Source organism: Filicampus tigris, chromosome 8, assembly GCF_054856515.1.
Source record: "Filicampus tigris isolate MCC_2025a chromosome 8, RoL_Ftig_1.0, whole genome shotgun sequence".
Classification (NCBI taxonomy): Eukaryota; Metazoa; Chordata; class Actinopteri; order Syngnathiformes; family Syngnathidae; genus Filicampus; species Filicampus tigris.
In genome coordinates this window covers 20,265,546-20,289,929 of record NC_141224.1, presented here as the reverse complement: position 1 = coordinate 20,289,929, position 24,384 = coordinate 20,265,546, and the positions used below count along the sequence as shown (strand labels likewise).

The 24,384-nt window shown below is 38.1% G+C and overlaps 1 protein-coding gene across 1 annotated transcript; it reads right to left on the bottom strand.

Moving 5' to 3' along the window:
* Positions 1 to 2: 2 nt before the first annotated feature.
* Positions 3 to 23,846, bottom strand: LOC147144023 (uncharacterized). Its single transcript, XM_086038470.1, has 11 exons — positions 23,697 to 23,846; positions 20,958 to 21,120; positions 20,762 to 20,833; positions 20,584 to 20,660; positions 19,965 to 20,065; positions 17,636 to 17,752; positions 17,006 to 17,080; positions 4,301 to 4,436; positions 2,765 to 2,847; positions 2,471 to 2,567; positions 3 to 2,355 (listed from the first exon to the last, which is right to left on the bottom strand). The coding sequence occupies exons 1-11, from the start codon at positions 23,736 to 23,738 to the stop codon at positions 2,188 to 2,190; spliced, it is 1,131 nt and encodes a 376-aa protein (XP_085894596.1). The 5' UTR covers positions 23,739 to 23,846; the 3' UTR covers positions 3 to 2,187.
* Positions 23,847 to 24,384: the final 538 nt, after the last annotated feature.

The window sequence follows — 24,384 nt, the reverse complement described above, 5'->3', positions numbered from 1 at the left end:
GATAAACTACTGATGTCGGCTTTTTATTTATCACAAACGTAAACCATGTAGCTTTTGTTTGCAATAACACAATTTACAGCTTAATTTGCACACAAAAGAACTGCAGGACAAAAATTCACAATATTCATTCTGGAATTCTGTCTGTTAAATTACTGAATTCGATTTTCCATCTCAAAAGTCTCTGTCTGGCTGCCATCTGACTCAAGAAACTAATGCAAATGATGAGGAATTCGGTGGTTATAAAAAGTCTGCTTACCCCTTTTCAAATGCCAAGGTTTTGTGACATCATAAAATTAAACCAATATAAAGTATTTGAAAACTTCCACCATTCATATGACCTACCGGTATATAATCTGTTCAAGTCTTTTACAGGGACAAGTATAAAAAAAACTGACAAAGTGGCTGTGCAAGTGTGCACACCGTCTTATACTGTAAGTGGGGATGTGGCTGTGTTTAGAATTTGGCCAACCCAAAGAGTCAAATTCATGTTAAATAGAAATCAGCCACCTGTCACCATTTAGAGTGCCTCTGATTAACCCCGAATAAGGTTCACCTGTTCCAGCAGGCTTCTCCTCATGTTGTTTTGCTTTTTAGCAGAATACAGAACAGGTTTTGGGCTAACACTGGCTGGTACTTGGAATTGCGCCGTTTCTAATTCCCTCTACCTTGACTAAGGCCGCAGCCGATGTCAGGGGCCAATAGTTTTGATGCCCCCCCAAAAATATTTTGTCGACCATCGGGAGGACATTTTTACTGTTGCGGCGTCCCCCCTACTCAGGGATTGAACCCACTCCGGCTTGGGAGTGCAGAGTGCTGACAGAGAAGCAGACATTCTGGGAGCGTCTCAAAACCTTATGAGAAAGCACAACAAGTGAGGTTTTCGTTCCAACCACACAGTTCTTAGCTGGCATACATAACACATGACCTGAAATATTTTCTTCGCTGGGAGGGGAGGGGTGGGGGATTGTAATTATGGACCTACATTTCAACCTTGGTTTCATTGGACCATTTGACATTTTTCCAAATGCATTTGGGAGATTTCAAGTGTGTTTTTTTTTTTGTAAGCTCAGACATCTGAACCAGCCAGAACTTGCCAGAAATTCCTGCAGCATTAATTCTGAAGGGATGTTCTGTCACTGTTGTGCCATCTTTTCTCCTCTTGATGATGACTGTCTTCACTGTGTTCCATGGCCAACGCCTTGGACATTCTTTCATAGCCTTCTGCTGACTGATACCTTTGAAAATTGTGATCCCATCATGCTGTGGAAGCTCTCTGTGGACCATGGCTTGCGCTGCAAGGTGTGACTGCAAAAAATGTCTGGAAAAGCCAACTAAACATCTTTACTTTATTTGGGGTTAATCGGCAGCAATTGAAATGGTGACAGGTGTGGGTTGACTCCTCATTTAACATGAGTTGGAATATATTTGCTTGATTTGGAACATAGCCACATCCCCAGTTATAAGAGGGTGTGCACATTTGTGCAACCGCAATTATCCCAGTAGTTGGTTTAACTTCCCCTCATGAAAAGATTTTTATTTTCCATTGTTGTAAAGCTTGTAGATGGAAAACGTTTTGAAATGAATTGTCTGCATCTCATTTTTTCTGTAACATAACCTGGCATTTGAACACAGGTGTGTCAACTTAATATAGATCTACTGTACATACTTTGGTCGTTACATTTAAGTATATTAACTCATTCACTGCCATTGACATTTGTCTTTTCACAGTCCAGCCATTCAATCCCAGGAATTTATTGATATGTTTTTTAAATTTTTTTCAAACATTAGGGTAAAAGAGGGTCTGAAAATGTCTGGCAGTGAATGAGTTAAGACAACTGCATGAAATCACAACATCAGGGTGAGCAGTGCAATGATAAGAAGAAAATGCTCATTTTTTGGACTGGCCAATCAGGTAAAGAGTGCCTGGAATAACAAGCTGCAAGATTTTTTGAATCCAAGACAGCAAATAATTTATCAAGCTTGAATACCCTCCAGTTTTCCTCAACTGTTGCGAAAAATAAATGCAAAATTGACTACATGACGAACATCACTGGTTTTGCAGATAATCTCAACATTATGCTGGAGGGAAAAGAAAAAAAGATATCTTGAATGTTTTACAGAGTAATTTACAACATTTGATATCAGATTCTGCCCGGGTATGTTTTATATTTCTGTCTTGGCCATGGGTCACTGGCTGTGCTGTTTGGCTTGTCGCTGGCTGACTAGCTTCCTGAGATGGTGGCTGATGGCAGATGGCTTCTTGTAGATCATTCGACGGTCGACTCCTTTTATGTGAATGTGATCGACTGATGGGTAGGACTCCTCCAGAAACTTCTTTTGAAGCTTAGATACCATCTGGTACAGGAAACAAGACAAATTATTACCGGGTTTGCATTATTGTCCCAACATGAATCTCAGCATACAATATTCAGTATAATGAAGCGCAGAATTTCCCAGTCAACAGACTCACTTGATTTAGGTGATTTGGGAGTTGTTGGTCAAAGGAATCTCCAGTGATCACGCTTACTGAGGTCCTGCTTGAGAGCGGCTTATATCGTGTAATGTCCCTTTAAAAACAAATGCCAATGATTTTTTTTAACTCATTCACTGCCATTGACATGTGTATTTGTCTTTTGACAGTTCAGTAATTTATTCTTTTTTCAAACATTAGGGTCTGAAAAAATGTCTGGCAGCGAATGAGGTTTTTTTTTCTCACTTCACCTCACCTTGACAAAATAGGAAATGTCTTTCTCACAAAGTTTACCTTACTTGAGCTGCACTTTCGTTCAGAAAGTAATGTTCATCCACAGCACTACTCTGATGGGCAGGGTTACTTAAAAGGTATTTCTAGTGAAGACAAGAAAAAAAAAAAAAATCATAAACATACAGCCACTGAAAATGGCAGACCATGTTTAGTTGTAAATTGCAGAGCTCATCGCCAAAAATGGAATGCAATCAGATCTGGTGATAAATAATGCCGCAGTAAACAACTGTGCTCCAGTTCAGTTCAACAGTTACAGAACAAGAACATGCTCTTCAGATATGAACTGCATGCTCGGCTGAGTTGGGCCGGCTTGTATACACATTCTAACCTTCACTGGCTTGTCTACAAAACCTTTTCTTCGTCCTTGGAAAATTCAAGCACAATGATGTCCTTATCTCCTTGGCAACAACTGTAATACTTGAAAAGCGGAAATAGGTCCCACATCGCAACCGCCATCAAATTTGTGGGTGGGGGGCTGGCAGCAGGCAACAAGGAGATGAAACGAACTGCTCATTTTCACCCACCAGCAGACGTCATTGCATCATATAGACAGTGGACGAAAATGCTGATCACGTGGCATGCTTGTGAAAATTTCACAAATGCCATACACAAGTTGCCGTAATTCCACTGAATGTAACCTAAAAATTGTGTGTGGTACAACTGCACCTATCTAATGGAAGAGAAGTATAAACACTTCCTTTGAAAAGACAATAATGATGTTGAATGGTTGGCACATAGCAACGTTCATTTAAAAATGTTAATATTTGTTTGTATTGTTGTAGCTCTGCTCTGCACAACATACAGTAAAAGCTAATATAGGGTTGTTGCTGTTTAACACCAGAAAGCATTGCCTTGAGGAACTCATTAATGGGCAAATGTCACTGCTTTTGTCTTGCAAACGCAGCCGCTCTCTGAACAAGTTGAATATACGAACCTTCCCATGCATAAAACCTAATTTGCCATTGCCAGCAAAGACAGTTTATTAACTGCCACTGCCTTAGAAACGGTAGGCCTACATGTCATCGGCTGACTAAACGAGAACATATCAGGAGACATTGCATTTGTGGCTAGTGGCGTCTCCAGGAACATGTTCAATTCTCATGCTGTTAAAAATGGCATCTGGTACTGTCGTCGCTCCAAATTCACTTTTTTTTTTTTTTTTTTTTTTTTGTGCGCTTGAAAACAAAAGGCCCTTGCCTTGCATCAGCCGCTGCTGAGGCGAAGCAACGATCAGTCTTGCAACAGCCCCACCCTGTGGCAGAATGGGAGCACTTGAATACACCGCACCTGCCTGTCCTCGATTAGGCTAAAAAGACCTCAAAAAACAATCGACGTAGAGGTGACAAAGACACGGTTCTGTGTCATATTCATTCCTACTTATGTGGCATTCAGTTTCATATTCATTCCCAAAACACCCCGTAATCTATTTTGCAGCCTTTTCTTCCTGAGTTTGAATAATCAATATCATGTCCTGTGGGGAATGCTCTTCTGTGGCTTGTGTTGTAGTGTGTGTTCAAGAGTGTGCATTAGCCTGACCTGCCTCTGGATGATCTCCTCTGAGACATTTTCTTTGATAGTTGGTTCAATGGCTCCCAGGATAATCAGCAAGCGGCTCAGCCCGGAAGCTGCTGAAAACTGCTTGGCTTGAAGGGATGGCAGCAGCTTACCATACCTTAAAACCATAAAAAAAATAAAAATAAAAAAAATAAAAATCTTGGAACGTTTGCATGAAGCTCATGAAAATTTCCAAATCTCAGTATTGGAACAGACAAGTTTTTGGCAAACATGTTTGTTTTTTTTATCTGATGAACATGGATGAAACGTTTACTGGTAAAAATATTACAATACAGCTTCAAATTGTAATTTTCGTTTTAACCACCTTTAGCATAGTGGGAGTGGCAGAAGTGTATCTGTAATAAAAATAATATATATGATTTGTTAGGACTTCGGTTTGGTCCTGGAAGAAGGGAAGCGCTTTAGGGTCATGCGTTCAAGACCCGCTGTGGACAAAAAAAAAAAAAAAAAAGTTGTTAGTGAGATGCTTGTTTGCTTCCTGGCTATTGTCACGGTGCCCTTGAGCAAGGCATCCAGCTCAAGTGCTACAGAATCGTTTGCACCCTTCTTTCACTCTCAGTCTGTTGTTGAATGTCAGACCCTTCAAACAAAACAGCAGCTAACAACATATCTAGCGACTTTTTCTGGTGTTCATCACGATGGAGGATGTTCACTCTGTCAGAACGGAAGTGAAATGCGCTTGTGTAAAGCCGTCATTGGCTGATTTGCTCACCCCCTCATTCTAAGTGTAGGCTTTTAACTTTTAGCTTTCACTTTCAGCTTTGCATTGTACACACATTGAATATTGTTGGCTCAAAATACGGCTCGATATCATATCATCTTGTTATTGCACTTTGTTAAAAATGGCACTACATTAATTGGTTGGTGTAATGTAGTTGCCTGATAGAAATGATAAACTTTTGATTGACTGTTGCAAATGTTTTTTTTTAATTTTTTTATGTTCATCATGTCAAATATGTATATCTTATAAAATTGAAATTAATTAACTACAAAGTAACAAATTAATTACCGGTAATGTTTTAATTAGTCCCACCACTATTAAATACATCACTGTAGTCACTTTGACTACATTTCTTGCATGCATGAAAATTCACTTTGGTTATTTGTAAGGCAGCTAAGGATTATTTTAAGAATTGATTCATCTGCAGAGTATTTTGTCAGTTAATTGACGGAGAAAAAAACAAACATGTTTTGATTAGCAGCCTTTTATTCAAAATCATGACATTATTTCAAGCTGATGCAGAAAATGAACAAACATAAATGAATGATTCGGTTACTGGTTTGATTCGTAACATGTCAGAAAATAAGCAAAATGTTGGTCGTTGTATTCCAAAATAAAAGCAAATGTTTTATTTTGATTCAACAGAAAGATAGGCAAGGCAGTTTTATTTATATAGCATGAATCAGTCTGCATTCATGGAGGATTACAGGAACAGGATATTTGCTGTTGAGAAGCTGACATTTTGACCATTTGGACAATATTACATTTAAAGTGTCTAAACAATCAATTGATTATCAGAAATAATAATCTATTAATCAGCTCATCGATTAACTGTTGATTAATCGTGGGACCTCTAGAATTTAGTTGTTCACAATAAGCAATATGCAAAAAGCATATTGGACTGCTGTTTATTTTTTGTGCTCAAAAGAATATTTGAGTGTGATTGTTTGTTTGTTTACTCAGAATTGCTTCAAGACATGATTACAATCAAATCCACATATTCAATAGAATTCTCAATGATCAATTTAAGAATTCATATATTATTTAAGATATCCCTACGGTTTTGTTTGTTTGTTTGTTTGTTTGTTTTTTGCAGGGCAATTATCAAAACATCAATTGTCAGGTTGAAGAAGATTGCATGAGTAGGTTTAGTCTGTTAGTTGCTTGCTTTAGCTTCACTTCAAATACGAATTGTAAAAACAGTGGAGTTGCAACATTTAATAAATCAACAAATACTTGATACAGTATCAACAAAAAATTATCAAATTGATAAACTATTTTGATAATCAATTGCTAATTATTTAGAAACCATTGTTCAACTTAAATTGTCCAAGTCCTCAGAATTTCAACAGTAAATATTCTGAAATGTATGCAGTCCTCAATGAAAGCAGACTAATTACCTTTTGTGTTTAATCAAAATAATCCATTTACAAACATCCACTTTTACTTTGAAAAGCAATGATCAATCTTTTCGCCTGTTTTCTGATGTTACGCACCGAACCAGTAATTGAATAATAATTTGTGAATGTTCTGCAGTGTCGACTGGAAACAATGTCCTGTTTTTGAATAAAGCAAAGGAATTTATTTGGAAAAACAATCAACAGATTAATCAATTATTTATTATTTAAAGCTTAGGTTCAGGAACAGGCAGACGTTTTTTGCTGAAACATCATAGCTATAAATTACAAGGGATTGTAGAATCCGTATTGCGCAAGCTTGTATAGGTCAAACAAAAAATGAAAAGCTCAAAAACCTGATGTGCTACAAAAAAAGTGAAGACATTGTTGAAAATACTTCTATGAAAGCATAAATCACCCATCAACCATAAATCAACCAACTCTGATTCAAATTTTGAAGCTAGAAGTTAAAAACTGTACCGATGAATGGAAAAAATGAGTTTTTTAAGACTGACCCATCCTGCGACAGTCTGTGTCGTTTGTTTCTCTCTAGTGTTAAAAGTAATTAGAAACCGGAAACATAACATGTATGAGTGATTCGCGCAAAGCAATATTACAGGAGACATGGTAGTGTCTCTCTGACGGGAAGGCAGTAGTCATACAAGAGTTTTTCAGTCCAAAATGCAAAAGTTTCTCAGTTGAAAGGGAAAAAAAACATTTGCCTGGGGAATGAAAAATCCTCTTTTTCTGGGTGATGAAAGAAGAGCACTGCAATTTTGTAACTCAGGAGACCTAATCGGTCTTAGCTCACTGGTGCTCTGAATTGGCTGGTCTCAGCCGGTGGAGCCCAGTCAATAGTGCCATGCGCTCTCTGTCGCCAACACCGTGCCAAGCAGCACAGCCTGCCCCTAAATGCTGCCAACACACCGTAGATCATCCACCAAGCACCGGGGGACAGTAGTCCCTGTCTTATTCCTGAACTGGGCCAGACTTTCCACACTTTGGATCCAAGTTTTTAACAATTCTATGCCTATTTATGAAGGAGGAAACAATTGCGCTCTCCAAATAGCATTTTACCGCTTGTACGTGAGTGGTTGCACGGTTAAATATGATGGTACATGGGGTGTGTGTGTGTGTGTGTGTGTGTGTGGGTGTGAGTGGGTCATAGGTGGTATGTTTATGCAGTGGGTCAGCTCGCCGCTGCCCAGTTTGCTGTCGGGCTGGCTGCCGAGGGAGTCTAAAAAAGCTTAATGTCGTTAAATGTCTGAAAACTACAACCGATCGTCATCAAAAGTCTTATACACATCTCTATGCACGTCCACTTCATCCATCCATTATCCAAACTTCAACCTCTGAAAATATATCAAAAACGATTTCCCCCAATATAAGCTTCACAGGAGTTCACATATTGTGTGTCGTGTAAATTTTGTGCCGAGTACAATTTGAAAGACAAAAGTGTGCATAAACAAGGGAATTTGAATTTGGCGCCGCTGTGATGTAGGATCATGACTCACTATTAAAGTGAGTGCCCCCTCGGGGTTGTACACGCCCACTCTACTCAGGAGAAACGACTGGCGGCGACAACGCATAGCGTATAAAAGACTGCATCGACTGCCAATCTCAGAGAAATAAACTAGCGCTGGACCGATATTAATTTTTTGAGGCCAATGCCGATTGCGACCTTTTTTTAAATTTTTTAAAATTAAAATCAACCTAAACATATTTCGTTTCAAGAATATGTTCCCAGCAGGCCCGCTAGTAGAAACACAGCATTCTGATTAATATTGCATTTGTGGAATCTGAGTTAAACAGCAAAATCCACCACTTTTTAGCCATCTCAAAGGGCGGCCATTTTTTCACTTCTGTCGACTGAAAATGACATCACAACTACTCAGGGATCAGGTAACGACCAATCACGGCACAGCTTCCTCATGTGCAATTGCAATGCCTCAATCTTAGAGAGGCTAGTAGACAGTCATAGCCATAAATGCAACTATACAGTAACAGATGCAAAATATGAAATAATCACTCAAATTTAACATTGCACATATGGGCATGCACACATTTTTTTTCATTTTCATGTAAAGACATACTTTCAGGGACCAAACTAAAAAGAAATGATCAAAAATGTCACTCACCAACATTAGCTACACTTCACCGAGCCGTGGCCGTTTGGCGTGTGTATATATATATATATATATACATATACACATACATACAAGTATTATGACAGACATAACAGTGCGTGCAGTGTGATGGCATTTGTTATTCTATAATGTATACTGCTACTTTCTCTAAATGTGACAGATGAGACAATCCTGGGCTGCTCGCGAGTCAGTCACAGAGCAAATATACTTATAGAGACAGATAACCGCTAACTCTCACAATTACAAAACTTTGAGTGGGAACTGAACCAGCATCAAAGCCAGGCGAAGACAAATTCAGGTCAACTGCAAATTCTGCTCTCGATATTCACCCATGTACGGAGTGCAAAATTTGGTGACAATATTTGCACTGCTGGTCTGAATATAAACTTTACATTAGGCCTCTCACGATAATTATGACTTATCGCTCGATGAGAAAAAAATGGACATGATAGTTTTTTCTGACTTGATAAATGGTCGTTCGTTGCCTCTTCTGTCAGTCAGGCTGCTTGCCGCTGTACTAGCTGGCACTCACTCACATGCACACATAAAGGCTAAGCTTTTATTATTTCTATAATTAATACAAAAGTCAATCAGCTTGTCAGAACGGATTGTGTTTGAATTATTGAAGGGTTAATAATAAATACACCACAGTGAACAACATTCGACAGGTGCATAGATTTTAACGTTTGATCCATGGCATGTCCTTATCAGCAGCACAAACACTCCACTTGTAAAATAGGATTGAACTTGTTTCTTACAGAATACAGATGTATCAAATATGACTGATAAAGAACCGACGTTCAGTTGCTGCAACTAACTTTTTCCGAAGACAATTTAGCAGTTCCATTCATGATGGAGCAAACCCGCTCAATCATTTCAATAATCATACAAGCAGGAAATGAAACGAGTTGACTTCTGTAATTTCCAATCTTTCACTGCCGAAAAACTTTTTGAATAAGACCCCTGAAATATGACACGTTGACATTTTCATCTTCCTTGCCACAGTTTTTCCCTGAAGTCATTCTGGCAGTACAATTTAGACCTGACTCTAAAGGGAGTTTAAAGTGGCTGAGCATTTTCCACCTGTCACCCTTTTCTCACCCCTTGATTCCAAAAATAACAAGGAAGAAAAACTTCTGTCGGCCCCCCCATTTCAAATCTGGTCCAATCATCCCAGGGTCTGGCATTGAATCTTATTTCAAGGATTCTCCAGCCACCTGTCCAATTTCTTCATGTTCCCCCCTCCCATTTTTAATTCTGCCCTGGAGTGAGGATTATGCGAAGCAAGGCATGCGTGTCAAAGGGAAATTTAGTGGGTAAAGACAGCCAAGATTGGCGGGATGAATTAAACAGATAACGTGAGGAGACGAAGTGGGGGAGCAATGTAGAGCCAAACGCTTTGCCGTTGTTGGTCATTTCAGATGGGCTTTTTTCCCCTCCCAACAGGACCGAGGAGGCAATATCTAAATTAATAAAGTGATGAAATGAGTTTGTGCCGTGGACTTTCTGCTGTTTGACTTTCCCATCTGGATTAGTGCAGGCTGAATGGACGCTCTGTTACTTTTGTTACAACTGCGCAATTCACTGTCGGAATTTGGCCCTGTAGTGATAAGCCTCCCTTCCCCCTCCCCCCCAACCCCACTCCTCATTACCATCTCATTTCATATGCAGGGCCTCGATTACCTGAGAGCCTGCTCGCGCAAAAAACACGAACTATTACACGAGCCTCTGCCAACTATTACAATGAGTAGAGAACATTTAAACATAGCCTATTACATGGGATCAATAACTATTATGCATGAGTGATACTAAAGTGGTTATTGCAAAGTCTTTTGGAAGGAAAAGGGAATCACTGTCTCACTGAAGGACGTTTTATTATGTGGACAAAAAAAAACTACACGTAATGGGTGAGCTGCACCATACATTCAGTTCTTAGCAGTCCATCTATGTATCCATTCTCTCAACCGCTTATTCTCGCAAGTGCTGCATGCATGCTAGTGCCTATCCCAGTTGAGTTTTGGGCCAGAGCACCCTGAACTGGTCGCCAACAAATTGCAGGGCTTAGAAGCGGTCATAAATTTGTATTAAGAAAAACAATGTGTAGCATTAAAGAACTAGAAAGGTGTTACTTGAAGCATGCCTATTATATGAGGATTTACATTATTGATGTGATATCAAGCACTACACAATTGAATTTATTTCACAAACAATCCAAAAGGAAACAAAAAATTCATTAATTAGCTAGTTAACTTAGAATTAAAATTACAATCTTCGTCATTGCACAATGCACAAAGTTAACTACCGTATATTCATAATTGTAGGATTTGAAACTGTCAATTGTAACGTTTTAATAAGAGGAATGAATTATGAAATCAATCATTTTTTTACTTGGCACCTTTCATACTTAAAAAGCAAGTCAAAATGATTCACAGAGCAGGAAACAAAAACAACGAATCCTCCCACCCACCTGCTGTCTCTGACACCTCATTGCCTGGGCCATCCAACACCCCTCGTCCCATGTGCAAAAGCAATTATAGTCCAAAAATATAATTCAGAATCTATGAAATGAATGGAAGACTTGGCTGAGAACACAGCAGAGAAGCGAGGACGAAAAAAATATTTGATAAAAACAAGTGTTTTAAGGGAGGAAAATGTGTAATACCTTTAATGAGCACAAGGTGTCCTTCTTGCACCACAACCAAATAAAGACTCAGCCGTTCATCTATCGTCACTATTGACCATTATTATTATTGTTACAGCTTGTAACTGGTGTAAATACATGCATGCTGCAACAGTCAAGCTTCATTAGGAATGCTAACTGCAATTGTTAAACTTTGTGTGGCTCTGACTACAATTATGTGTATTTCCTGACTCATCTGGTTGTTTCTAGATGGGGGGGGCTGTGAAACCTGTGTGAGTCAGGGAAAGGACAAGGCCAACTCCAATTACAGTATATTGGTAAGGAGCAGTAAAAACAACTGTAATTATCCTTATGTGTTATGTGAATATATACACAGCCATGGAAAAAATTAAGGGACCACCATTTTTTCTTCATTTCTTGTACATTTTAATGGATGGTTTCTGGTGTCAAGTGAGTAACTGATACACACACACAAAAACACGTAGAATGTCTAAAAGCACCGTTTTTGGTAGCCCATAGCTATTTATGGAATAACTTGTATTTTGGTTGTTGTCAAGAAAAAGGGATAATCCAGCCAGGATGGTCTATTTTTCAATCAACTCAATTTGTGTCATTTTTGTTGTATCAGGAAAACTATATTAGCATTGAATTTTAAATGTTATCAATTTGTTTTGGAGAAATCAATACAAAACTAACGACTTTTAAAATGCCTCCTAACATAACAGAGAAACTTCAGGGAATTGTGAATTAAACACAGTGGCAAACGTTATTCTGCCTGTGGCTCCCACAATGTTAAAGACATTTAAGTACATGCTTACTGCTAGTTGAATACTATACTAGCTATACTACTATACTACCTATCCCAGCTGTCTTCGGGCAGTAGGCGGGGGACACCCTGAATTGGTAGCCAATCGCAGGGCACACAGAGACAACCATCCGCACTCACAATCACACCTTGGGGCAATTTAGAGTGTCCAATCAACCTACCATGCATGTTTTTGGAAAGTGGGAGGAAACCGGAGTTCCCGGGGAAAACCCACGCAGGCACGGGGAGAACATGCAAACGCCACACAGGGAGGCCGGAGCCGGGATCTAATATGATCATTGATGATGGATTATGAAATTGTGTCGGACATTTGAGGATGAAATGGTGAGTTGCACATTTTTGGTGTGTTAGCATTGTTTTGACTTAAAAGCTCGCCGAGCCTGCAGATATGATTGTATCTTACAATGTTTGGTACCATTCGAATCTGCCGAAACTCAGTTTTCTAACCATACATAACATGCCCAGGAATGCTTTGAAGTTGTTCAGTATTTAGTGAATGTCCCGCGTGCACGACCCGCAAAACCACCGGTGGGTGGTTGGAATGGCAACGGGCTTTAGTACTAATACTGAGGATAAGCAATTGAGAAAATTGATGCATGCAGTATATTGAGTACATATATGATTTGTTTTCACAATACAGCCCAGAGTTTTGATTTTGACTTTTGAGATCTGCACAATAAATGTTCACAAAGTTACCTTACAGTAGTTATTTATTTTTTTCATTTTTAATCAATTTCTGTCAGAAGCATTAGCCTTTTTGCTTCTGTTTACATTTGATAGTTTTACATAGCACCAGTACTGAATGCATTTCTCATAATATAATAAAAGCTATAGCATAAAGTTTGTCGCTTTAAAATATCGTGAGAAAAGGTCATCAGTTATATGCTGTATATTTTTCTATAGAATAACTAAAAATATATAATGGGATATCGTTATCATGAAATAGCCTATATCGTGATATTTTTTCCATATCGCCCAACACTAGGAAACACCAACGACTCAAATATGGAATGGGAGGGGGCATCGGACAGGGGAATATGTTAAAGCCCAGACACGCTGGGCAACAACTGCAGCCTTTCAAGGTGTGCCGCACCTCCTCAACACACCTGGACAAACACCTGGAGGATGGAAAGGGGATGGAGTGAAGCTGATGAAAAGGCGTTGATGATAGGGTTGTGGATCCCGTTTGTGATCATGTGAGGATTTTGTGAGCAATGGTCAATCCTATGACGGAATCTGCAGCAAAATCAAAACCCATCTGCCCCCAGGGCTTCTGCTGCACAAAAATTTACCACATAACTGACTAAGTCTAATCACTCAGTGTTGTCCCGAATGCAATTTGTCAAGACACACACTGGGGTTTGCACTAATCTCCAATTCTAGATCCACTGCCTTATTTCTCATCAAAAAGCATTATCCATGACCGGAAGGAAATGAATAACATGCTGAGAAAATTATACATAAGAATGCTGCCCCTTTTAAGTGAACCCACACGAATGCACACCCACACACAGAAATACCATTTCTGGGAAATGGTGGCGATTCATTTTGTAGGACGCAACAAAACTAATTTTGTGAGTGAGCCTCAGTTAATGAACAGAGCTTTAATGTGTAAATCCTCCAGTTCTCCAAGACTGATTTAGTCTACGCAGATTCCTTCTCAGGTGCAGGCCTGCACCCTATTGCATACACGCCTTATCTATGGATAGAGACAAACAGCAAACAAAACCATATCCGAACAGAAATATACACCCACAAGAAGACTCCACTGAGCTATAGAGACAAAGAAAGGAATTAAATAAAGCTGGCTGATGCCAGGCCAAAGGCACTGTGATGCTGTGACGCAAAGATCTGTACTACATTACTTAGAATCTTTTTACTGCTTATCCCACTCCTGTTTCCATTTTTAACTCCACCATGCAAATTGGACAGTAATGATGAAATGTCTGCGTAAATAAAGTCTTTGCTTTATTTCCTTCTAACATTGCCTCCCTATACAGTAATTGGATCCTGGCGGGACCGCCATGTACTATTCATGTCAATGGATGCATATTAATCAAAACATAATTGGACACATACAGCTTATAAATACTGCTGCTCCACTTTTGGTCACATGTAAATATGACATTTGCAGGGGTATTTATTTATCAGACTCGGGTCATGCGGATATAATCTGCACACAAGTAATGAGTAACGGCGCACAAACCCGCTTATATTGTTCCACAGTTATAATGGCCCGCTGAGAGGAACCGTACCTACAATGCGACAAAAATGAGTTTGACACCCATGTGTTATATCAACCGTGTTTAATTGACATCACAACATCTGTGTAATGAGTACTTTTCACATCCATGTTCCATGAGATTAAAGTGTATGAGACACGAAATGAAGTTGGCCTAAAAACCTTTTGAAGAAAGAGTACAAGTACAAATAATACGATTCCAAAGTTTACTTTTGTAAAAGCGTAATGAAAAGTCTTTGAAAAAGATGGAGAAAACGCAATATTTTCATGACCTGGCCGCCCCACCTAGTTTGACCCAGTGCATATGTGTGTCATCGCCCCAACGGGGGTCGTCTCCAGACTCTGAAGATGGCAATGATGGGCTGTCTGTAAGTATTGGTCGCTCCGTTTTTATTGTTTAATTAAAGTAATCTCACAGCACAAAAAGAGCCAATGACAGGGTAGCGTTTAATGCAGAAAATTCACGCAAAACGTGCCTCGTAATTTGAGCGATCTTGTAGACATGATGATCACAGTCCAATTGTGTTATACTGCCAGCTATCTTAAATTGAAAGAGGAGTGAGGTTTACCGCCTTCTAACATTTTATTGATTGAGAGTGTCATTGTCCTCTTTTTTTTGTGGTACAAATGCTAATTACTATGCTTGTAGGCAGGTGTTATGTATTTGCTCTAGGCAATCATACAATCCATTGTAGAGTGAGGGTGACTACTTTTTGTCATTATAGGATACCACCCAGTGTGTTGCCTCGGCGGAGTGATATTAAAAATTGTAGTTTGGCACCTGTTCAGTAAAAGAGTACAGCAAACTACAAACTGGTGTTTTGCCATTTTTATAAAGGTTATGTAAGTGATAAACATAACAACAGGGGGACTTTTTTTATTAAGTAGTGTCTTGTATATACCGTACATGTAAATTACTTGTTTGTATGGATAATAATAGAAATCTACAATGGGTATGAAATGTCACGGTTTTATTTGCGTCAAATTATAGTTAGCAGTGTCTTTCCCAACAAGGAGTTTGTCAGCAGTGCATCAGGTTATTCAAAGAGCCATTTCTAGTGCATACTCGTGATCATATAACAATTGTTTAACCAACTATTTTCATTTTCTTTTGTAGCTTCTACATTCTCTGAACAAAACAGCCCAGCTCCTGCAATATCAACATACCTGTTCAGCATACCCCATGACATTTTTTCTCTTGAAATTATTGCAATAGATCTACTGTAAATATACAAGGGGGTGCAAAAGTAGGTAGTTATAAAAAAAGAAAAATAACTCATACACTACTTACTGTGATTACTAAGAAAACGAAACGAAAAAAAATCATTCAATATTGTATACCTACTTTTGCACCCCCCGTATATATCAAACAATTCTTCTTGTATGGTGTCGAAATAAGTAGTGCATTTCCACCCATTACAAAGGCTACAATGAAAACTGATGTATATAAATACAATTTCACATTGTTTTTATTGCTGTAATAGCATCCATTGATGCAGAAAAATAAATGTCAACAAATAATAATGATGTGTTATACATCTGTGCAATTTAGTACTCATGATTTAGTCAAGTACTTTCATTTGTATGTTGTGATTAGATTTATCGCGGCTCTGTTGCGGTGGTGGCATCTACCGGTAGGGTGGGGATGGCTGTGTTGTTACCAGATTTTAGTTGTTACCTCTTTTCTTTCTCTTTTCTGAATGGCTTTCGATTGATGCTTCCAGCAGGTGCCATTACATGTCTCTGTCTTTTTCGTGTAAAACAGCATCTTTGGGGAACCGAAACAGGATCACGCTGTCCTCCCGTTGGTTCAAACAAAACCCAGTAACACTACGTGGCGGCATAATCCAAGTGAATAAGAAACATTTTTTTTTTTTTAAACGGAATCAGAAGAAAAACCACGAGCACACTTCACAGCCTACAAGTCAGCGATGTGGCTCGATGACATTGTATCCGCCTTCCTCACAATTTCGCCATGGTGCTTTGCCCCGTCCAGAAGATTTTCAAAGCATAATGCTAAATCCATGAAATACACGGTAAATTTGTGTCAATTCGAGAAACCGTTTACTGTGGCATGGATATTATATTGTTTAATACAAAATATTAACATTTGGAAAAATTGTGTCCCATACACTTTATTAAGATAAATGATGTGACAAAGACAACCAAGACAAGCCAAATGGAATGAAGTAATATTCACATGCAGGATTGAAGCAGTTTTATGATGCATTAATACAGTGTGTATTAACATCACAACCCTTGCTCTCCACTCATCTGTTTCACGCTAAAAGATTGAGTATAGCAAATTACTTTCTTTTGTCTCCATTTAATCAAGCTAATGATGTCCGCCCAGCAAAGATAATCAACTATTCTTACCACAAAGGCTAATAAAGGAAGAGTATGGAAGTTGATTCGAGAAAAGCTAGCTCCCCTGCCCATAATCCTCTTTCTTGATATAACTATTTTTTCTGCTCTTCAGCCCCGCCTCTTTCTTTGTATCTACTTTTTTCTGTCCTTCAAACCTGCTGAGTGACCTTGAGCTCCTCTCCCCATTCTGTCTCTTCCTCTTATCTCAATCTTTACTTAAAATCACTTTTCCCACAACCCTTCGTGGTTTCTTCTTTAAACCTCTTGATGTACTACAATGTGCTGAAAACATACATTTACATGGTATATATTGAAATAAACTCACCAGTAGTCTTTCCACTGCTCCTCTTCAAAAATGTCCTCTGGTATAGGATCAATCAACACCAGGTCTGTCACTTGCCTGACAACAAAGAGGACACACATGTAAGTGTAACCATGTCGATTTTCATCCAGGTCATTGTAATCTGCAAAAGTTAAATAGATGAAACAGGATGTTTCTCCTTTAATTATAAATCTTAGGTGCAGACTCAGAGTTCCCCTTAATTCTACTAAACAATTTTTGGGTTTTGCTCCCATTTTTCATGAGCTGAACTCAAAAGATTAGATTTTTTTTCTATGCACAAAAAAGGCCTATTTCACTGAAATATTGTCAAATATCTGTTTAAATTATATTCATGAGCACTTCTCCTTTGCTGTGTTTCACTGTTTTCATTTTACAAATTTCCTAAAATAATTCTTACTTCATTATATATTCATTTTCTTTATAACTGGTCATTTTAGTTCTTTTTTTTAATGCCCGCGGAAAATCAACTTTCAAGCTGTGGAATGAAGATTTTCTCTCCGGAAAATCATAATCGCTCTCCGCGGAATCAACACTTTTTTGCTGCAGATTCCTGGTGGGATTGATTAAAGCATTCTTCTACATAATATCGATAATTTCCATCTTGAAACTTACACATTATGTATGTGACTGTAGAACCTGCTGTTGAGTGTGCCTATTTCCGAGCCAACCAATATCAACGGCATGTTGATCTCAGCAGCCAGCAACAGTCGGTGCAGGTCATCCACCATGCTTGAAGACAACACACACAACTCATACAGTATGTCTGTGGTTAAAAATAACATAAGATCACAAGCATCCTGGACTAGAAGGTTGATTTGTTAATCAAGGCAATACCTTGCATATGCATTTCGTCACTGTTGGGCAGAAACCTTAAATGCCCAAATACGGCCAATTTCTTATTTTTTCACAAATCCATACTGACGGTTTCCTCATGTCGTTTACTGTATTTATTCATTTTACAAATTACCAACCAATTTTAAGAGTAGAAAAGTACTTTGAAAGCAAATTTATTAACTCTGTTGGGTACTTGATGATGTTTAGATGATGTTTTGTAGATATTGGCACAGTCTATAATATCAATAGTGTATGTTATAATACCAGCTTTGATCACATACTAGTGTTTGGTAACTCGAGCAATATGACAGTTTTTTGTTTTGTTTTTTTGGCAGGGTTTTTCTTTGAAAAGTAGAGGTTTTAGAGATGTGAGAGAAGATTCCACCCAAGAGCGACGATTGGAAATATGAAAACAGTTCATATAATTTCACTCAATCTTTTGAACAGGTATATTAACACCACTCCAGAGTGCAATATATATAAGTAGCCTATGAGCTTTGAGATCCTAAAAATACTAAACTAAATAAAAGGTACAATTACCAGTTACATTTCATGTTGCATTTCATATTCTTGTATTATTAAGGTAACAAAATAAACTCAAATATACCACAGCAAGGAAATAATTATTAGATGAGATGCAATAGCTTATCTCTGGTAGTTTATCTCTGTTCTGGGTACAACGCAGTAATCCATCAAGCTCAGGGTGTCCCATTTGGTGTCAGGTTTCACAAGACTAACTCACTCAACGGTTCAGGTTAGGGTGTCATTAAACCCCTTGAGATGTTGAATCCTGGAAAATTAATTGTTTGTTGGGCCAAATGCCAAGGTAAACTAGGGTTGCTGACTGCTGTTGGTGCTCAACCCATAGGCAGATTTAAAGATCAACAAATGAGCTCCGGTGGCCATGACCAAATGATTGAGCATCGAGCGCCAAACAGTATTAGATAGGAAAATGTACTGATTTGTCACATTAGACACTCCTGCCCATTTTATGACTGTGTTTTTAAATAGATGTCCTGTCCTGTATTTTTCTGTATGTTTCAGCACAAGGCCCAAATAAAAAAAATGGATTGCCATAAACTAATGATAAAGAACACAACACGGTGCCATGAAAAGGTATTTCTCCCTTTTCTAATTCAGATTTTTTTTTGATGATCAGTCAGTAAGTAAATGTAAAATGCATTTTTAGATGATTTTATTTCTTAAATGAAAAAAATCCAAACCTCTCTGGCCCTATGTGAAAAGTAAATGCCCCCTGATCCTAACAATTGGTTGTGCCACCCTTGGCAGGAATAACTGAAATAAAGCATTTGCGATTAGTGTGAGTTGTAATATTTTTTTCTAAACAAAAAAAGTACTGATAATAATATCGTTAAGGCACCGGATCGATGAGCAGTATCGTTAAGAGTAGTAGTTTTGATGAATTAAGTCAATATCCATATCCGTCCTTAATTGTGGCATGAGTTTCTTTTTGCAATTTTGTATCCTAATTCACTTTGTCTGATGCATACCACTGAAGTGATTTCTTGATTCAACAAATCTGGTGGTAATCAGATCTGTGAAATTGAATTCAGATTTCCAAAAATTTAAAAATAACAGTTAACTCTGATGAACAAATCTGGCTTTAAACAGGCCTGTGAATTTGAATTCAGACTTCCCAAAACTGTGGAGAAAAAAAGCAAAGTCATGATTTATCAAGGGGGGAAATTATATTTTCATAGAGAGACATATTGGTTTGGATTTTATTTTTCCTTTCATAAATAAAACCATCATTTAATAATTGGACTTTGCATTTTCTTGGGCGTTTTTTGTGGGATATTAAAATGATCTTGATGACCCAAAAATTGAAGTGTGATAAATATGCAAAACAAAAAAAACAGCAATGAGAGAAGGGCAATTACTTGTTCACAGTGCTGTACATTAAATTATTACAAAATTCAAAAATTTAAAAAACCTTCCACCAAGAATTGTTGTGTTTGCTTCAGGGTTGCTATAATAACTTGACCCAATAAAAAGTCCAAACATTGTGAACATGAACCATCTTCCATCTGAAATTGTAGATATTGATTTATTCACATTGCTTGCAAAGGAGAATTTAGATACTCACCGTCCAGTTGTAGAAATCCCCCAAACCTTCTCAGTTCCTGTGGTTTCATTCTGCATCAGACGCTTGCTAAATCCCAGCCCCATTCGGTCATAGGTACAAACCTACAAAGTGTACAAGGAAGACATGGGTAAGTAGATTTTTCAGCAGTCTTCAAAACTAGGTCATCAAATTCTACCAAGCAAGCCTGTGACCTAACTTTGACCATATTTCAGACAAATAACATGGAGCAGTCTGTCAGCCCTAAATTTCTGCTGCAATGAGCTCATTGAAGCAGAGACGATCAGGCAGTCACAGCGAGGACCCTCCCTATGAGGCCCGACAGAAAAGGAAGAAAAAAACATGCCCTGAGAAATAGTAGCTCCTTCTATCGAAATATCTATTTTCACAGTGAATTTATTCAATCCTATGATAGCAATGCCATCTAATAAAAAATAAAAAATAAAAAATTCTGGAACAAAAACAAAACAAGTTTATGACAATAAGTAAACCCACTCTCAAAGTGAACGCATGATTTACTTTGAATTAGAATATTTATTTCAAGAATTCAGTTGGAATGGACATGCCTGTTATATGAAATGACAACTGATATCAATTTAACAATACTCCATTAATTCCTCACCTTTGTTAATGTAGCAACGCTCTCTTGGACATAAAACCAAATGTCTGAAGACATTCCAGTTGGTGCATCTAGTATAACTAAAAGAGAGATGAGTTAGCCTGATGTCACATGGATTCCACATACAGACATATGCCATAAAATGGTATCAGATTGGTATTATTAATTCAAAAACAATTACCAACTGGTTTCCCCTGTCCTTTACACAACAGATGCATCCGTTGACCCAAGCCGACGTCAACAATTTGGCCCTCTAGATAAGATCACAAACCAAAAAGATGAAACAAATGCTGAGAGATTTGATGGCTGGATTTGTATATGATGGAACTCAAAGCAAACTACAAATGAGGAGGAATTGGGGGGATTTTTTTGAAAACCTTTTGGCAGCAGCATCTGTCCTTCTCTTTGCAGCGATGCATAGTTGAGGAATGGAGGGATAATGATGATTAAAAGCAAACACTTCCCGATGTTTATGAGCAATGAGCTGTGAGAAAGTTGGCTTTTGACCTCAGCATTGCTGCGTTGTCCATCTTCTGCTTCCTAAATTTTAGAGGGGGGAGGGGTGGGGGTTGGAGTAATTGAACACTGTCAGTGTTGAATAACTTGTTGAAACACATTAAGTACAACACTTAGGTGTAATCATGTAGATGATTCGAAAATATAACCAAGTCCTGTGTTCTTACAAACCCCAAATCTAGTGATGTTGGGATTTGTAAAATGTGGATATAGTCAATTCAATACACGATAAAGACAAGATCGTCCCTGTCCTGTGAAAAACAAATGTGCCCATTTTTTTCTTTTTTTTTTACGTTAATATGGTTTCCGTGCTACGGACATCCCATTAACATGAAAATTAACAACAATTACGAAATTAATTAAAAATATTTAATGTTCAAATTGATACTTGTTACTGTTTGTATTTGTTTTTGTGGTAGTTTATGCAGCTCAGATAATGGATGGCTGGATGGATATTCACCCATTTGGAATTTAATGCCTGCAACATGTTCCAAAAACACAGGGACAATTTGAGTTTACCACTGTGTTGCATCACGCTTCCTTTTAACAACACCCAATAAGAATTTTGGAACTGAGGAAACTAATTGTTGAAGTGTTGCTCCTTAGTCATAAGTCTCCATTGTCATATCTTGCACTTCATAATGCGCCACACATTTTTGTTTACTACGAAGCCACACTGTTTTAACACGTTCGAAATATGGCTTGGCATTGTCTCGGCAGGGATGTCCCTGAAAAAGACATTGTTTGAATGGCAGCCAATGTTTCTCCAAAACCTGTATGTATCTTTCAGCAATATTGGTGCCTTCACATTCACAGATGTGCAAGTTACCCATGCCATGGGTATTACCACAACCCCATAAATCACAGATGCTGACTTTTCAACTTGGCAATGATAACAATCCAAATGGTCCTTACAATACAGGCGAGAAGGACAACGTCTTATTTCACCATTTACCGGAACTACAATTGATCAATTAATGAACAAATATTTTGGTCACTGATTATACGTTTAGAGTTAGTTAAACATGTTTAAATTAAAACTGCCCAAATTCAGCACCTTAACACTACCGGTATATATTCTCTGATTTCTGTCGCTTGAGGAAACACTACAAGTTGTTTGCGATGACTTTTTGCTTGCACCTCTGCTGAAAAAATTGGTGGTAGCACGTGCACTACGATGCTTCAAAATGCACCGTGTCAAACTAAGGTCTTTGTATTCTATTAGTTCACCACTGGATGACAAGTGCATTTTACACACTGCACCTTTTAAGTAAAAATTCGTCAAATATCAATATTGCATAGCTTATGTTGATTGTTCAATTATTTTTTTCAATATTACCTTACCCTCCCTATCTGGACCTCCAACATAGCAGACAAGCAAATACCGATCATGTGATCAACACATTATCTATAAATAAATCATCTCTTGTGGAGTGCATTTGATGTTGCCTTGGTCTTGTAAGTAGGGAAAAAGTGGACCACCATTCCACATTATGTGCTGTTTACCCTAACTAGGCTAGGCCAGTTATAACAACTCACTCACATGTTTAAGACACATTGGTAGACACTAAAGGTCCAATATCTTCGACATTCTAGATAATTTGACCAAAGCGGGTCTATCCTGGTAGGTACCACTTAAAAAACGCAATGAGAACACTAAAGATTCCTACCAATAATGCTGCAATTTAACTTCGGACAAAGGACCTGAAATCATTAAACAGGATAGTTTAATACAGAAGATTAGAGTTTTATTTATTTATTTTCATTTAAATTGTATCACTCTTTTATGGGGGCTAGAGGGCATCCACATTTTTGCAATATCCCTTCCAAAAGCACTCCAAATCCATCAGCAGGATCTCGGCTGCCGTTAAGCCATTCCAAAAGGTTGTTCCTCTTTTCAGACCTTCTTTTGACAATTTAGGTGTATAATTGGTAACATTGTCATGCTGAAATTAGTCTTGAGTTTTTTAACTGTTCATGACCCTGTTCCTCCACCTTGACCAATGCCCAAAGCATGACGTTGTCAACACCAATGCCTCAACGTGGGTATCATCACGGTCTACACAAATCAAGAATAAACTGTTTGACCATAATTCCAAGAAGCATTTGCCTGAAAACCAACAACATGCATGGTGATGGCAACGTTATTTTAAAATAAAGTATACAAGTGATGTATATTAAACTATTTTAACAGGAGTATGCCTACACTCTGGATACAGTATGACCGGCAAATGTAATTTTAATGTAATAGGTAATTTTGATTTAAGAAATTGCCTGTGAAAGACAAGAGCTAGATTATACTTCAAAATGTTGGCAGAATATTTCTGGAATAAAAAGGTGCACGTTGACATTAGTGTGGATACTGCATTACTGGCCGTTTACCAAATTAATAGCTATTAATTAAAAACTATCCACATAATTCAAGACACATTCATAACCATTGGTATCATGTATTTTGTTCTAGTCTGACTTTTCCGTATGGGGCGGTAAAATGACATTTGCACATGCTTCGACATAGGTATCATATGATTCCTGACGTTTAGAAGTTCACTCGTCCACTCTAGAAGGTATTTGGCTAATTGGGTTCTGCGTGATATTACCTTTCTAGCAGCACCAGATTTAGCTTCAGGTCTTCTCTTCATTTTGATTTGCAATATAACAGACCACAGGTAATGAAGTGGAGAAAATGAGTTCTTGGTCGTAGTGGTAAGGAACCGGTCGTTTCCTGGTTGTGGGACGGAAGCCGACGATGTACAAGCAACACAAGTCAATGCGTTGCTTGGTTGCCGAGTAACGGAAAATGAACCATTTGGTTGATATTAATATCATATGCTGTTTGCAAATTAATACTCAATGCAAACCTATAGCAAAAAAACATCACAAATTGGATTTTAGTAGTAGTTTTATCATTAGTATCGTATACTGTAAGTTTCTCTTTTCACGCTAATATTCCCTACCTTACTGAGGCTCAGGAAAACAGTACATTACACAGGTTGGCATTTTGGCCTTCGGGGGTCGCTATATTCCACAAACTCAAGCTACTTTGAGCCAGAAAAGGCAGTACTGTAGAACAGCATTGTTAACATTATGTAGACTACAACGTGAATCATCACCATGCAAAAATGCCATTAACTTGAACAGCTCTCATTCTTTACAAGGATTTAGCCATGAGTCACTGCAGATAGGGAAAATGTCCTCCTCCAGAATAACTATGAATATAATGACAACTAGAAGTTGCGTTTTATTATTATTATACTCATTGTAATTCCTCAAGCGGGAATTCAACTT

What these genes read in the sequence shown, in the direction of transcription:
- LOC147144023 (XM_086038470.1), bottom strand. Translation starts at nt 23,738, where the DNA reads ATGAAGAGAAGACCTGAAGCTAAATCTGGTGCTGCTAGAAAG. An exon ending in AATCTGGTGCTGCTAGAAAG is followed by an intron (nt 21,121 to 23,696) that starts GTAATATCACGC and finishes TCTAAAATTTAG; the next exon opens with GAAGCAGAAGATGGACAACG. An exon ending in AGGAGATCATCCAGAGGCAG is followed by an intron (nt 2,848 to 4,300) that starts GTCAGGCTAATG and finishes TGTCTTCACTAG; the next exon opens with AAATACCTTTTAAGTAACCC.